Source organism: Pagrus pagrus, assembly GCF_965226575.1.
Source record: "Pagrus pagrus genome assembly, chromosome: 19".
Taxonomy (NCBI): Eukaryota; Metazoa; Chordata; class Actinopteri; order Spariformes; family Sparidae; genus Pagrus; species Pagrus pagrus.
In genome coordinates, this window is record NC_140203.1 from 22,317,664 (window position 1) to 22,333,956 (window position 16,293).

The following is a 16,293-nucleotide window of genomic DNA, read 5'->3' on the forward strand; positions in this document are numbered from 1 at the left end:
TGTGCAAAAAAACCCAACAACAATGTGGTGTTTACTACACCTGCTCCTTTAAAATACGAACTACAGTCAACTTCATCTTAGTTGTCAGTGTCTCCTGCATGTCTGTGTGAATGCTGTGTTGTTTGATTAAAGGGTGAAGCGCTTACAAATTTAGAAGTCTGTAAGAGTCACCCAACCTGTCAGAAGGGCCCGAACCTCCGACTGTCACCTCACAGGAATGTTGTCTTTAAGAGATGGCAGACGATTGGCTGATCCTCTGCAGGTGAGAACTCACCTGCCTGAAAATCATCGGCACAGAGATGGGTGGGGACACTGCAGGGCGAGTTAAATACTGTGACTAACGCCTGAGATCTGCACAGTTGGGTGTGGAGACGGTCTCCTTCAGCACAGGTGAGTTTTGATTTTTTCAATGTTTGAATATGAAGAAGAAGAAATAATGAAACCATCTTAAAATTTGTTATTTCTTTTTCCTTTTTCACTCTAGAGATTTAGTGTCTGGGTTTAATTTGCCAGCCAAGCAAACATGTCCTTCTTCAAAAAATTCTTCAAAAATGTCATCCATGACAGAGACCCCGAAGATGACACTGTCACAGTGAGTATCAGATCGTCATGAAGAGAATACACCTGACGGCTAATTGCAGTTTGATTAAACATATAATGTTACTTCAGTTTTGTAATTTAAACTAAAATGTCATGAGCTGAATGACCTCAAACAAAGACCACTCACAGATAGTAGAAGTGAAGGAGAGACTTTTCCTCTGTGCTTAGGAGTATTTGGATTTCATATCATTTTTATTATGTCGAAGTAAATCAATTTACTGACTGTGATAAAACTGGAATGAATCAAAAATCATCTTCAAAACTGAGGATGATCCATCGCCATGAATTGAGGTAATAAAACATCTGTTCTGGCTGTTGTTGTAGGTGAAGGGGAAGCCAAAACCCAAGTATTACGGAACAGTTGCACCATACCCCAACTTCAATGCCAGCAGTGATGCTTCAGTTCTTCAGACCGCCATTAATAGTAAAGGTGTGTGTGCTCACTTATGTTTAATCTTATAAATGACCTCATGCTTGAATGGTTGGGCTTTATATTTAAGCAGATGGTGTACAATTTAAAAAATTCTGCAAGCTGCTCCTTTGGTTTTTGTTTACTTTATTATACTTCAAATCTTAATTTAAGGCTCGACCTTTTGTGACCTACAGACTGTTCTCTGATACTTTATAGAAAGTAAGGTAAAGACTTTGTCTCCCTCACAGATGTGGACGAGGATGTGATCATTGCCGTCCTGGCGAAGAGAAGCAACGAGCAGAGACAGAAGATCAAAGTAGTTTATGAAGCGTCTGCCGGTGAGGTGAGTAATTATTTTCTCATGAAGACAGAATCACGTCTGGTCAGGATAGCAACAAGATGAAAACGGGCCAAAACGGCCAAAAGGTAAAGTCTATAATAGTCTTTGAAACATGTAACGTCCAGCAGACCCTCCCCTCACCCCATTATGTAAAGTGTTTTGAGCATTTACAGATTTGCAACTCAAATGAGGTCAAATGTTGTGACAGCAGCAAGTCATTCAGTCCAGGTCATCTGCAGGAGAATTAAAGCTGCTGTTGCAAATTCATCTTCTTAAATCCCACACACTGATCGTTGAACTATATACATGTTTCATTCATGATCAAAGTACATAAATTATAGTTTTTTGCTATTTTTGTGTAACTAAAACTACCGGTCATAAAAGAAAAGTTATGATTTTCTGTTTTTACTTTCCCATACTTTCTCTAAGTATCTTAAGTTAGCCAAACTAGATTCATCCCCAGGTTACAGCAAAGCAAACCTGGGGAGAAGTCTAGTGTGAAGTCATTTGTACCTTACAGAGCTATGCTTTCACAAAATGATTTGGCTTATTTCCACTTAAAGCCAAGACTGACTCTTCTCTATTTGTGCTACTGTTCCACTGCATTTGAGCAGGTCATAGATGAACATTTCACTGATTTAATTAAAGTTTAAAGAAAAACATTTACGTTTTATTGAAAAAAAAGTAAACCAGTTGTACGTCACTACATGGTTGTGGTCCTGTTCCACTTGCTCTTAATCAGGAGGCCTGATGATGATGCTTTTGAAGCAACTGGCTCAAGCAAGTCTTGGGAAGTGAAGGGAAATTCAATTGATATTATGTAATTACTTCTTGTGTCCACAATACTGTACAGTGTAGTCTTTCTTTAAAGCCGCTAGAATTTGAACATTATCTACTTTATTCTGTTTTCAAATGCCATGATACGATCATGCCTTCATGTGGCTGCTCCATGTGTGTTGCAGAGGCTGGATAAAGATCTGAAGTCGGCTCTCAGGTCAGATTTAGAGGATGTCTCTCTGGCTCTGATCATGCCGCCTGCTCACTTTGATGCCTACCTGCTCAGGAAGGCCACAAAGGTAAATATCTATCTGTATTTCAAAATGTCAATTGTGATGTTACTGTCCATTTCACAGTAGGGAATTTCTCTCTGGTTTCTTACATTGTTTCTTTGGGTTTTTTTTGAGATTTTGGCTTCTGGCCTTCTTATCTACATAAGTAGAGAATGAGATAAGTAAAAGGTTGTGAACTCCCACACTCTGTTAATCAATGCTTCAACGAGAATGGCGCTCACTCCACCAAGGCCCAACAATCCCTGTTTGTAAGCACTTGTAGGTACAAGGGACATTTTTTCAACAAGATCCAGTCATTTTCCCCTGAGAAATTAACAAAAATGTCTATGGATACACACAAATGTTAATGGGATCTGTTTTTTCTTGGAAATCTGTTTTTGTGTAATTCTGCTGACCAACCAAGCAACCAACCAAACAGACATGCAGACATGGGTGAAAACCTAAACTCCTTTGCAGCAATGTAGTTTTTAGGTGCCTTGGTCAAGGGCACCTTGACAGGAGGCTCTGGTCTCTTGCCTGAAGCCTGCCTTTTCTTTGGACTTAGTTGTAATACATGACCATAGATGTAGAATAGCACATTAAGGCTATGCCTGTTGTATGAAATGTGCTTCAGAAATAAACTTGGTACAGTAAATGGATAGATTTGAATATGTTTATGCAGGTAATAGTTCAATCACTAATATTTGTGATGCTTGTGAACACTTAGATTGTAATGGGTTTTAAAGAGCCCTATAAAACAAATGTTACCTTTTACATTGCTGTTTTAGATTGTTTCACTCTTAGCATGTCCTCTATCCCAACAGGGTCTGGGCACACATGAAGACATCCTGGTGGAGATTCTGGCAACACGATCAAACCAACAGATTGTAGAGATCAAGAAGGTCTTCAAAGAAGGTTTGACCTGCATACAATCTGTTCCTTGTTGGTATACAAGCTGAGCTCTGAGTCCTGAAGGGTTTTTTGACATTTTATGTAACATCTCAGGTATTTGCCTGACACTCTTAGCTGTCTGCAACACACACCGCAGTAAACAACACTGAATTCCTAGACAATACAGCACTGTAATCACCCAGTTATGTGGACAATAAGCCCGTTAAACTACAGCTGTAACCACTGCAGTCTAACTTCGAAATGCTCTTTGTCCCTCAGAGTACGGAGAGGAGCTGGAGGACATTATGAAGGATGAAACCAGCGGTGACTTCACCACGGCCCTTCTGGCCCTGTTGAAAGCTAACAAAGCTGAGCACACTGAAGTCGACATGGACCGAGCCCGAAGGGACGCAGAGGTGAAATCAGAAAAATAAACATTTGAAGGATAATATTTTGTCTTAAAGTCAACAAAACTAAGTCACAATACATCCTGATGATGAAAATACATAGTTTCAAACAGCTGGGCACTGTAGTTTTTAGCGATCGTTACTCAAACAGGAGTAATAGTGCATTTATTGGGGGACTATTTACAGTGGTGGATTAATACAGATTTGGTGTTCTAGTTAGTATCTACAACAGAATGATGGTGTGTGGCTGATTGATATTTTCTAATAATTTTATGGGCAGCAATGGTGCTCTCTGGCACAGAGGAATAAATTATGTCAAGCTTGGCTACACACATAATACTTGTAGGATTAATTGTTGTCAATAAGAAAAACATAGAATATCACTTATCCTTTAATTTAAAAGGTTGAAGAGAACAATAATAACTGAGGATGGCATGTTACTGTTGTGTCCCTGTAGACTCTGTTTGAGGCAGGCGAGAACACCAGCGGAATCAATGTTTCGGCCTTCATCGACATTCCTGACCACGCGCAGCGGGCCGCAGCTCTCTAAGAGTGAGTGCTTGAAATGTGTGAATGCTTCAGCTGTAAGGTTTGACTCATAAGAGGCTGAATCAGCCAAAACCTTTACTTCAAAGCGAACACAAAAACCTGGACAAACAGGTGGAACCACAGTCTTGCAGGTAACAGGTGGAACACACCCTGCGGTGTAGGAACAATACAGAGTGAAGTCAGCCAGAGTCCATGGTTTTCTCATTATAAGGTAAAAAAAACACAGTTGTAGCCTGGATGAGGCATTACATTATTTTAAGATTTCTGTCTTTCTGATTCGTATGTACAGTAACAGCCATCTTTATGCACAGCTGTTGTTATTCATATTTTTTTTAGATCATTTCACTGGTTATTTGGTCACTAAGCAATTATCTCCTACTTTGACTACAATAGCATTGTTTGAGATATCTGCTTTCTGTCTGACACGGGGCACATTTAACCATAAATACCTGTCATTTGTCTGTTTACCTGCTAGCATTCCAGCAGTATGCGTGCGTCAGTGACATCACACTACCTAAAGCCCTGGACATGGAGCTGAGGGGAGACATTGAAGACTGTCTCATTGACCTTGGTGAGGAGAATTTCATTATTTTCAGGTCGTGAAGAACAGATTTAAAGGCTGTGAACACCCTTTTCTCATTTGGCTTCTCACTATGAGAGGGTTATCATGAACACAACATGTTCGACAGAGTTAGAAGAGCTTGGGTTATTTCACATGACAGATTTGTGTATTTGGGTTTTTTTATGTGCTATTCTTACTGGTTTGCAGTGACGGGGCTCAGCTGTAAAAGGGTGAAGTCACGCATCTTTGCACACCAATCAGGATTTGACAGCATATACAGTAAATAACAGTTGTGGGTGGTTGCCTAGTTTGCCAGACCTCTGTCAATCAAATCTGATTAAACCACATCCTCATAGTCCCATAGTGTTGTTTATATATAATAACCAAAGATGTTAGACCCAAACTTGTTGCACATCTATTAATAAATATGTTTCAAGGTCCAGTGAGTAGGATTTAGTGGCTTTTAGCAGTGAGGTTGCAGATTGCAACCAACTGAATACCCCTCCAATCACCCTCTCCCTCCGAGTGTGTGGGAGAACCTAGGCCCTCCCTAAAGCCTTCTTTAGAGTCTACTTCCTGCCATGTTTCTACTGTAGAAACATGGCAGGCAACTCTGTGGAAGAGGACCCCCTTCCTTTTTAGATATAAATGGCTCATTCTAAGGTAACAAAAACATAACAGATATTAGTTTTAGGTGATTATACATAATGAATACCTAAAATTGTGAATATTATATACCATTTCCGCTAATCGATCCTCCTGAACCCACACACTGGACCTTTAAGAACCTAGTTGTCAATGACAAGGTCTGACTGTTCATTCACAATGTTCACATGTTCATCAGCAAGCATTCGAAAAAAGTGTCTGACAAAATGAGTAACACACTTGAGTTATTGTGAGCCAAAAATGAAAAGTTTGTCCTGAGGGTGGAGCAAGATAAAGGTCATAAAAATACGGGAGGTTTATTTACTATTAAGTTTTAATCTTGCAACATGTGGTCTCCAGGCAGGAAGAAGGGTGTCCATAGAGAAACAGAATAAACACAGGGAGTGCAAAAAAAACCTCAAATGCACAAATCAATTATTTCCAGCTGAACAAGCGCAAGTGAAGAAGAATGCATGAAACAACGGATTTGAACACTAGGTAGACCGAAACCCAGTGATACTGTCTGCACATTTAATCTCCAACATGTGGCGCAAGGTCATTAGGACCTCACACACAATGAGATCAGGCACCGTCTTAAACCTTGTATGGACTGCTTAACCCCCAAGATAAAACTTCACAAGATGAACTATAGCAAACAAAGACACACTGTTAGCTGTCACACACAGCAACATCTGGACGGTGCATATTTTCACTGATGATGTTTTTGTGTCTCTTGATGTTCAGTGAAATGTGCCTGGAACACGCCGGCCTTCTTCGCTGAGAAGCTTCATCTGGCTATGAACGTGTGTATCAATCTCTACCACCAGTTTTATTTAAATTCTCTGCTCAGGAAAATTTTCATTTTCTGTTTTGCAGATATGACTTTACCAAAACATAATCTTTACCTACAACAGCTGCTAATCTTGACGGAAAATGTATCATGGATGTTTTAATAGATTTTATACCTTTCTCTCCAATGGTGGCTTGGTAATTTGGTTGAAATAGTACAAATTTGAATGTGAATTTACATTCAAATAATGTGTAAAAACTGACTTTGCTAATCACAAATTTGCTAAGTAGATGAAGTAAATGAATCCCTGTTTTGCAGCTGACTCACAAATGTAAAATTTTGAACCTCTGGCCACCATAAACATTGTCAGCCTCTGGAATGCACTGTTTAACTGTAGTTATTGGTTATGCAACCATCCATACGCAGATGTAGACTGTAGCGATGGTATAACTTTCATACAAATACTGAAGCAGAAGAGTTTAATTAAACACAGCGTGTAGTGATCGAGCCTCTGCTCCGTTCTCACAGCGCCACGGCACCTGTGAGGACACACTGATCAGGGTGATAGTGAGCCGCTCTGAGGTCGACCTGAAGAGGATCTTGGAGGAATACAGGGTCATGTATGATGTCAGCCTACAGGAGGACATACTGGTAAACTGAAATACCAATGAAGTGTTCAAACTTTTACTTTCACACATTCAGTACAGAAACAAACGACAGTATACTATCAGAGTATTTCAGCTGACCACATCTTTGTCTCGGTTTCACAGAAAGACACTAAGGGACATTATCGGGACATCCTGCTTGGACTGTGTGGACCATACTGAAATTCAGTTGGAACAACTTTAATGGAAATCGTGGCAAGCCTGTCCACCAGATGCTACTGAAATAGCACATTGTTCAAAATGATTATGACTAACGGGACTAATGTGTCCAACAATAACAACCAGAGCATAACCTCGTTCTGACAAGAATATGTTGCTTGTGTAATATAAGATTGTTCATATTGTCACAGTATTTTTCCTTTTTTGACATAAATCGAAATCAAAAGTTTAATCTAAAAGATGCAGAAGACACAAAAGATGCTGAAAGATAAAAAAGTAAGATATATCTATGAATATTTTTCATAAATGCTAATGGTGTGATATCAGTTCATAAAATGTTAGTGTGTTCCAGTTTTTCTACTTTGTCTTCATTCAAATCTATATGTCCATATCAACACACATGAGATCGGTGATGAGGTCGCGTCATTGATTGCAAAGACAGGAAAACAAGTGATTTAAAAAAAACCCTCCTGTGAGACTACGTGAGAAATAAAAACATATACAGCTTCCCTCTGTTGTTTGATGTTTCTCCACCTGCTTTCATGTTTTTTTGTTTGTTTTTTTACAATGATTTTCTTTCTGTCCAATTGTATACTTAGCTGTAGCCCAATTCACAGCATAGTTAATGGTTTATCATAACACACTCATTTAACACATTTTGAAAAAGATATAAAGGAGATGGGAGAGGAGGAGAGTGAAGCAGGAGAGAAAAAGAAATAGAAAAAAAAACTCATACAAGCAGGACAGCAGGAAATTGATTTAACTTGAAATAAATAGAATCGAGTATTCGACAATGAACCTGAAGTTCAAATGTTGACTCTGTAAGTCAAAATTATATAATATTAAGTCAAGCAAATGTAGATTTTAAAAATAAAGATTATAAAAAAAATTTAAATTATAGCCTCCTTGAAACGAAATGTCAAGATATATATCATATATCTTGAAATACCTTAAAATTTTCATCTCAAGTAGGCTATAATTTTCAACAAATTGTCTAATATTCTGACAATATCATAATCTTTACTTTGAAAATTTGACTTGACTTAAAATTTGAAATATTTGCGTGTGAAAATTAAATGTCAAAATTTGATGGAAATTTATGCTAGGAGTGTCAAAATTAAATTCAAACGTAATGCCAATGCCATATATATGTATATTTATATATATAAACTGGCTTCCATCCACAAGACACCTTCACCAAGAGTAGAATATGGACAGGTAACAAACCAAATAACATGGTTATAAAATTTACATTGAGTAATGGAAGATGGTGAAACGATATTCAGTCATTGAAATGTAAAATTTTACACACAAGTCCATGAGAATATGTTTAACATGTAGCTACCTGCAGTAGGAAGTAACTTATGTCTGGTCTGGCTGTGGTCTGGTATCTCCACACCATCGTCTTCGTCATCATCAGAGAACCTCCACTGCGCATGAGCAACGCTGACGAATACAAGCACGTGACGTAGAATGTTTACCGTGTCCGGAAGTGCTCTGTCTCTTCAGCCAGCTTGGATGTTTTATTCTTTAACTCCGGACTCCAGCTGTTATTGTGGTCAACTCTACCTTTAAATCGTTTACTGTCTTGCTCCGACGAAGCGACCTCATGTGTTCGCTTGACATACACCGTACACAGAGGAGGTGTCGCAGCTACAAACTTTAGATAAAATCTAACTGGCATGCCAGATGCTAGCTAGCTAGCTAGTTAAGAGGCTAAGCAGGCTTCCAGCTGAATGTAGGTTTAAGCCTGTGTACAGTTTATTTAAACAGGTTTAGTTAAGTTAAAACGATAGAATGAGCCTGGTCATGTCCTTCACCGGTAAATGGGCTCCGGTTTAATTTCACCACTCAGGTAACAGTGATGTTTAGGATATTGGGGACGTAAATACAGCGACAGGAGTTAAACCGGTGGATTTTGAGTGCCTGAAATGGAAGACAAATACAGCAGCAACGTTCTCTCAGGGGGGAAACTGGGCATGGTGGAAGTGCCCAATTCTAGGTATGTGTCTGTTTTCAAGCTCCCTTTAAACTCATCCAACTGGTGTCAGTTATTGCTTGTATATTCTTGCCATTATGTCAAATCACTGTGGCTGTAGTCCATATGATAAAGTGTGTTAATCTGACCTCACAACTGCAACTGAAACTAGATCAGGGCTTCATCAATGATTCATCTCAATACACAGTGTACTGCTGTTTAGTCTATAAATGACTTAATGCCATCATGGTTATCTCAGTGGCTAAGGTGACATCAATTATGTGTTTCTTGTGTCTGACCTCCAAGTGTATTAAGTTTACAACATACAAAAGAGAATGTTTTAAACGAATGAATGTGTGTTTTTGCATGATAGATAATTTTAATAATCAGTGAATTATCAAATATGTCAGTGATTGATTTCCTGTTGTTTAATCAATTCATTGGCAAATTCTTTTAAGCAAGTATTTGGTGCAAATTCTCTATTTGAGTCATAAATCTTTAAATAGGACCGTTGTTTTTTTCTGTATCGCGCACCACAACTAATACATGTTCTGTGTCCTTTTCTTCTCAGGTTAACCAGATACATAGTTTTACTGGTCGTCACAAAGGTCCTCAAGGCTCTTGGGATCTTTGAATCTTACGATATCCTAAAAGTTGTTCACATTGTCCAGTTCATCTTTATACTAAAATTAGGGTAAGTAGTACTCCTGTGCCTGTTACTTGCCCAGGTTTCATTTATTCCATTTGTTTGAACTTGTTCTTGGTGTTATGTGTTATTATTGCTTTGTATTTTGGGATGTATGCATGGTGACAAGATGCTGACGGTGATCCTTCTCCTTCCTCAGGAGTGCTGTTATTCTGCTTTTCTTTCAAAAGCCTTTCTCCTCTGGGAAAGTCATCTCAAAAAGACAGGTTTGTTGGAAATCATCATTGTTTTTTTGTGTTTTTCTTTGTGCTTCATAACTTCAGCTACCATCTCTCCTTCATTTGACATAACAGTAGTGGGCACGTACTGTAAATGTTTGTTAAATCTTTTACCCGCCTGTAAAGGCTGTTGTATTTTCTTGAGCTTTAAAGAAGTAAAATGTATCTTTCATGAATGACGTTGGTATAAAGCTGAAGTGTCAACCTGCCATAATAATGTATCTGTTTTCTTTTTAAATCTGCTTTCTTTGTAGTGGATAAAGTTATTAAAGCATGCTGTGTTCAGCTGTGTCATCTCCCTCCTGGGCTTCTTTGGCCTGACTCTTTGTGGACCTCTAAGGTAAAATGTCCCCAACCTGTGTGTGTTCATGTCTTGTGTGCTCATGTACACACTGTTGTGTTTAGGGTGTGATTTAAATCTGACTCTTGTCTTTCACAGGACGTTGTTGCTTTTTGAGCACAGTGATGTGGTGGTCATTGCTCTCCTTGGTGTCCTCTTTACAAGTTCTGGAGGGGGGCCATCAAAGGTAGGAGTTCACAAATTCACACAACCGGTCTGGAACCAAAAACTTGTATTTATATAATTTACACTTAATCATCTATTGATGTATTATATTGTCAGCACTTACACCCTCAGACTGTTTTTATGCAGATGACCACTCACTCATTTCAGCCATTTTTTAAAGGATAATTCCAGTTTCCACCAGTATATGTCTTCTTTTTATGCATTAATCAAAATATTAAACTCACTATATGGCCAAGTGTAATATTCACATCCCAGTATTTTTTCATAAAGGTAAAATGTTTGTCAGAACAGCATTATAATGAAGTACTGTAGTGCTGTTAATATGTCCTGGCCCACAAATTTTGTTCTCCAGATGTAAAAAACCATGTTTTCAGTCTCATATCATCATGATAGATGTGGTTTGATTGTGGTGTTTCAGTGAAAATGAAAACTGTGATGGAAAAAATTATTATTCCAACTAGTCATGAATCACATTGCAATCACAGTATCTTTCAAAAATAGTCATAACATTGTACTCATCTTGCACTTAGATCTCAATAACTCTTGTGAGTACAAAATTATCATAGTTGGTAGTAATTATGGCCACAACCCTGAAAAAAAAGACTGGTTTTGTAAGTAACTAGAATTATCCTATAATTCGTCGTCAAGCAGAATAGAATTTAGATTTTCAGCGAGCATTTAGTTGCTGTTTGATTAACTTGGGCGCTAAGAGTCCTAATATTATAAGGAAAGTAACTGAAACATTTAAAGTAATTATAACAAGAAAGAGAAAGTGACACTGCTTTATCTGCTGCATCTTTGCCCATGTGTCATTTTTGACCCTGCTTGAAATGAAATGAGTGTGTACACTGCCTCAGATTATAATATCACTGTGGTAGAAGTATGTAATTAAAATGTCTGTTGGTTTGTTTGTGACTTTGTGCAGACCAGAGGCGCTGCTTTATTCATCATCGCTGTGATCTGCCTCCTCCTCTTTGACAACGATGATCTCATGGCAAAGATGGCGGAGCACCGTATCCTTTCCTTCTTACGAAGGACAGCAGTTTCAGCTTTTTTCACAATTACTGACCTGACCTGCTTGTTGTTTTGCATCATCATGTTCCTCTGTTTGTACTGAATTTGCCTCAACTCGACTTCTTACCAGCTGAGGGACATCATGACAGTGCACTCACTCATTTCCTCTACACTGCCATTGCATTTTTAGGAGTTGCAGACCACAAAGTAAGCAAAGCCTGTGTCGCACATAAAATTTTAGGCTTAGTGCTGCTTACATAAGCAAAGTAAAGTATTGGTTTTGCCTTCTAAATGAATTTCCTCTCTCTGTCTGCCTGTTCTTCCCATCAGGGCGGCGTTGTGATGCTGGTGGTCTCCCTCTGCCTGAAGGTGGGCTTCCACACGGCCTCCAGGAAACTATCAGTGGAAATTGGTGGTGCAAAACGCCTTTATGCCCTTGACAACCTGGTTTCTGCTATGGTGCTGCTGCCCTGGGTCATAGTGCTCTCAGCAACCACAGAAGTAAGGATTGCAGAATCGCAGGGTTGCAAAACCTAAGACATCTACGTCATGTCACTAAGATGATTTTTTTGTCCTCCTCACTGACTGTTTTTTCACCCTGTCTGAACACCAGAGTAAAGTAGATTCATGGTCATCCCTCATCCTGCCTTTCGGGATGATCATCTTCTCCGTGATGATCCTGGAGTTTTACGTCGACGCTATCTGCAGCGCGAAGATGGAGACGCCAAGATGTGCCCGCTACGGCGCCATCGCCCTCTTCCTCAGTGCCTTGTTGCTGGCCAACTTCTGGACTCATCCGCTGACCGACCAGCTGCGCTCCATGAGCAAACCGCCCCAGCAGGTCAGCACGGAGCACGTGCTGTCTGGGGGAGTGATAGTCAGCGCCGTCTTCTTCATCATGTGTAAGTAGGAAGAGTTTTAAAATGATTCCATGGACATCATTTAACACCTCAGATAATCACTCTTCTTGGAATCAAAAAAGTACTGTGCAGTCATTTTCATTTTTTTGGCATAGGAAAAGCATTTATTATGCTATATTTTAGTTTTTGTACCTCTTTAGTTTCACTGAAAAGGTGTTTTTTCTTCAGTCAAATGTGTATCTACTTATTATTCTTTACTTTTGTAGCATTTTAATTTTAAGTAAAAATGAAATAGTAGACAAGAAGTTATATCATCGAGCTTGATTTCTCCTCATGTTCTCTCCTCCCTCCTCTCTCTCTCTCTCTGCAGCCTCCAGTATTCTCTCGTCTCCATCGAAGAAAGGTCAGCAGGGCACCTTGGTGGGTTACTCACCTGAAGGGACCCCTCTGTACAACTTCATGGGTGACGCCCTGCAGCACACGTCGCAGTCCCTCCCACGGTTCATCAAAGATTCCCTCAAACAGATCCTGGAGGAATACGACTCCAGACAGATCTTCTACTTCCTGTGTCTCAACCTGGTACGTACAGTGTCGAGAGAAAAGTTACCACTGCACGTCACATGAAGGATCATGGATAAAACTGTGGCAGCACTGCAAAAATAGTCGTTTGCCAGATACATTTACAGATGAAAGTTCCTGATTTCAAATTAAGAGCTTTGTGAATTAAATACAAAAATAACAGAAAGCACAGCATATATTATTAGAGATATGATAACAGGTACAGGCAGCTTTGAGACATATGGACATGGAAATAATTATGACTCAGACTTTTGCTCTTGGGAGAGGTGTGTAGAGTTGAATTTGTGTGTTATTGTAAGTTGATGTGCAGCTTGTTGCTCTCCTTTTTTCAGGCTTTCACTTTTGTGGAGCTGTTTTACGGTGTTTGGACCAACAGTCTGGGACTGATCTCAGACGGTTTCCACATGCTGTTTGACTGCTCAGCTTTAGTCCTTGGCTTGTTCGCTGCCCTCATGACCCGCTGGAAAGCTACCAGGATCTTCTCCTATGGGTAAACTCTCTGTTAAAGAACAGGCGTTTGCTATTGGTAAACTTTTGAGCCTTGGACATTCAGCTAGATGTTTGGAAACTGACTCTTGTTTTTTGCAGGTATGGTCGTGTTGAAATCCTTTCTGGATTCATCAATGGCCTGTTCCTGATGGTCATCGCTTTCTTTGTCTTTATGGAGTCAGTCACCCGCTTGTTGGATCCTCCTAATATTAACACAGACATGCTGACTGTGAGTAAACTGCATCTACCCCTTGATGTAAAGGCTTGTGACTGAATGTCGAACCTGTTGATTTACTTTAGTAACATTTATCTGGTGTTTCCTGATCCTGTGTTTGCCTTTGTCATTTAATATTAAGTATGTTAAAAGTCTTCGAAGTCTTCCCCAGACAGAGTCTGGAGTTTTCTCGTAGTAAACAAATGATAAAATGGATGACAAAGCAGGGTATGCTTTAGGACGTGCTACCCTATGATTGACAAGTCACTACCACGGCATGTCCTCTGGTTCTTGGTCAGATCCAATTAGGATATCCTCCCCGGCTCCAACATCTCAACCAAATATGATCTCTGAGGCTTGAGGCTTCGACAGGGTAGTCCACAAACCAACGGGTGATTGCTAGGTGGTTTACACTTGGTCTGAACTCTGCATGCTGTTTCTGTCTCCTGCAGCCGGTGTCTGTCGGAGGTTTACTGGTCAACCTGGTGGGAATCTGCGCTTTCAGTCACGCTCACTCCCACGGCGGTAAAAGCTGCTCGTCCCACGACCACGGTCACTCACACCACGGCCACTCCCACAGCGAGCACAGCCACGGAGGTCACGGAGGTCACGGCCACTCTCATGGTGGACATGGACATGGACATGGGCATGGGGGACACGGGCACTCCCATGGCTCCAGCGGTGGAGGCATGAACGCTAACATGAGAGGTGTGTGTTAACGATGATACACTAAAAAAAGAACTTTGTGAAAGGAGGTTGTAGCCAGATAAAATCCTCATGGTTTTTTTTCTTCCAGGTGTTTACCTCCATGTCCTGGCTGACACATTGGGCAGCGTTGGTGTGATCATCTCCACCATCCTCATCCGTCAGTTTGGCTGGTTGATTGCAGACCCAATTTGCTCGCTCTTCATCGCCACCCTCATTTTTCTCAGCGTCATCCCTTTGCTGAAGGACGCCTGTGAGGTTCTTCTGCTGCGAACTCCCCCAGAAAATGAGAAGGAGCTGAACAGTGCACTGGAAAAGGTGAGTTTGTTTCTGTTTGTTTTTAGGCAGGGTATCTTTAGATGTCACCGATGAATTACATTTGGTAGAAAACATCAAAAAGGAAACAGTGGCACTGCAACATTTGCATTAGAAAAAAGTTATATTGGCACAACCAAGGCTGAAAAAAAGTTCCACTGAAAAATAAAAGACTGATATTTGTTTATATTTGATGTATTTTCCTGTGACAAATTTTTTTTTCTTTAATATTTTCTGGTATTTATGCTTGAACAAGCGCTAACCTGAGCTAATGTCAGCTTTCTTAGCTAATGTACTGGAAAAAGTTTGTTGGATAGAAGCTATCAAGTGTTTCAATGTCAGTGTTTCCTTTTTTTTTACTTCAGGTTTTGTTTTCAATGACAAATTTTAATGTCACGTTTCTAGTTACATAGCATTTTCACTATTTTCTGTTCTGTGCAGTGGTTCAGTATATGTATAAGAAGATTCTTAACTTTCCACTTAGTTGAACAAAGCAAATTCTGGCACCTTTCCCATGATTATCTGTCACTAAGTATTTAAATGATTTGAATCCTAATTGAAGATAAAATGTAATTAAAGCTGATAATGCAGCTTTAGCAAAGGTTTCTGACTGCTTTGTACTGTTCAGAGATTTTGTTATGACTTGTATATGCTGTATATTCTGTACATTTCCTGTTTCCTTGAAATAAATGACGTGCGTTCAAATGGAGTTAATCAGATCAGTCCCATTAACCAAAGGTTTACTAATTCAAGGAAGATCTTGGGCTCTTATAGTTTGCCACGGCAACAGTAAAAATCTTTATTTCTCCGTCAGCAGATGTTTAAAAAATACTTTTCCTGTTGTTGAATTTTCAGATCGAGAAGATTGAAGGAGTTTTGTCGTACAGAGACCCTCATTTCTGGAGACATTCGGCCAACATGATCGCTGGGACCATCCATCTCCAGATCATGTCAGATGTGGTGGAGCAGAGGATCATACAGCAGGTAGAATGAGTCAGACTGAAGTTTCATTGCAGACTCTGAAGGATTGACTTAATCACACCACCTGACAACTCTTATCCATGATCTGTTTTTCTTCATTCATTGACTTTTCTTTTTAAAATATCCGTAGCTTAATGTAATTTTCAGTCAGTGTAATCGACAGCTCTGACTGGTCTGTGACTGTTGTTTCCCTGATTCATAGGTGACAGCAATTTTGAAAGACGCGGGGGTGAATAATCTGTCGGTGCAGGTGGAGAAGGAGGCGTACTTCCAGCACATGTCTGGCCTCAGCACCGGGTTTCAGGAAGTTCTGGCAATGACGCAGCAGATGGAGACCATGAAATACCTGAAAGATGGGACATGTATTATGTAAGGACCATCTGTGGGACCAGAACAGAACTTTACAAACTCAGACTCTTTTTCATTGAAATGTACAGTATATGTATGTATGTGGTTACAATAAATCTGAATATATTGGTTTTATCTTTGCGTCAACTACATTTTTATTGTCCTGTGTGCAGAACAACTGCTCTGAACTTCTCCCACTTTAAACACTCTGTGCACTACAGTACACTCTGTACTCTGTGCATTTGTCATTTTCATTGCAGCAATACTTAACTAAGGTAGGACATTTTACAG

General features: G+C 39.7%; 1 protein-coding gene and 1 pseudogene across 2 annotated transcripts; both read left to right on the forward strand.

Moving 5' to 3' along the window:
- The first annotated feature begins 344 nt into the window (after positions 1-344).
- On the forward strand, positions 345-7,578 carry LOC311274673 (annexin A1-like; annotated as a pseudogene). The gene is made up of 12 exons (XR_014624926.1): positions 345-390; positions 485-592; positions 925-1,030; positions 1,261-1,355; positions 2,315-2,428; positions 3,226-3,316; positions 3,572-3,708; positions 4,157-4,251; positions 4,724-4,819; positions 6,200-6,258; positions 6,774-6,896; positions 7,016-7,578. The product of XR_014624926.1 is annotated as an annexin A1-like (transcript).
- Positions 7,579-8,542: 964 nt separating this feature from the next.
- Positions 8,543-16,137, forward strand: slc30a5 (solute carrier family 30 member 5). Its single transcript, XM_084383598.1, has 16 exons — positions 8,543-9,071; positions 9,619-9,741; positions 9,893-9,959; positions 10,226-10,311; positions 10,411-10,498; positions 11,423-11,510; positions 11,642-11,718; positions 11,842-12,012; positions 12,125-12,413; positions 12,742-12,950; positions 13,283-13,440; positions 13,539-13,668; positions 14,106-14,361; positions 14,450-14,676; positions 15,529-15,657; positions 15,857-16,137. Exons 1-16 carry the CDS (start codon positions 9,001-9,003, stop codon positions 16,025-16,027), a joined length of 2,340 nt encoding a protein of 779 aa, XP_084239724.1. The 5' UTR covers positions 8,543-9,000; the 3' UTR covers positions 16,028-16,137.
- The last annotated feature ends 156 nt before the right edge of the window (positions 16,138-16,293 follow it).

What these genes read in the sequence shown, in the direction of transcription:
- slc30a5 (XM_084383598.1), top strand. Translation starts at nt 9,001, where the DNA reads ATGGAAGACAAATACAGCAGCAACGTTCTCTCAGGGGGGAAACTGGGC. An exon ending in GTGGAAGTGCCCAATTCTAG is followed by an intron (nt 9,072 to 9,618) that starts GTATGTGTCTGT and finishes TTTTCTTCTCAG; the next exon opens with GTTAACCAGATACATAGTTT. An exon ending in CGCCGTCTTCTTCATCATGT is followed by an intron (nt 12,414 to 12,741) that starts GTAAGTAGGAAG and finishes CTCTCTCTGCAG; the next exon opens with CCTCCAGTATTCTCTCGTCT.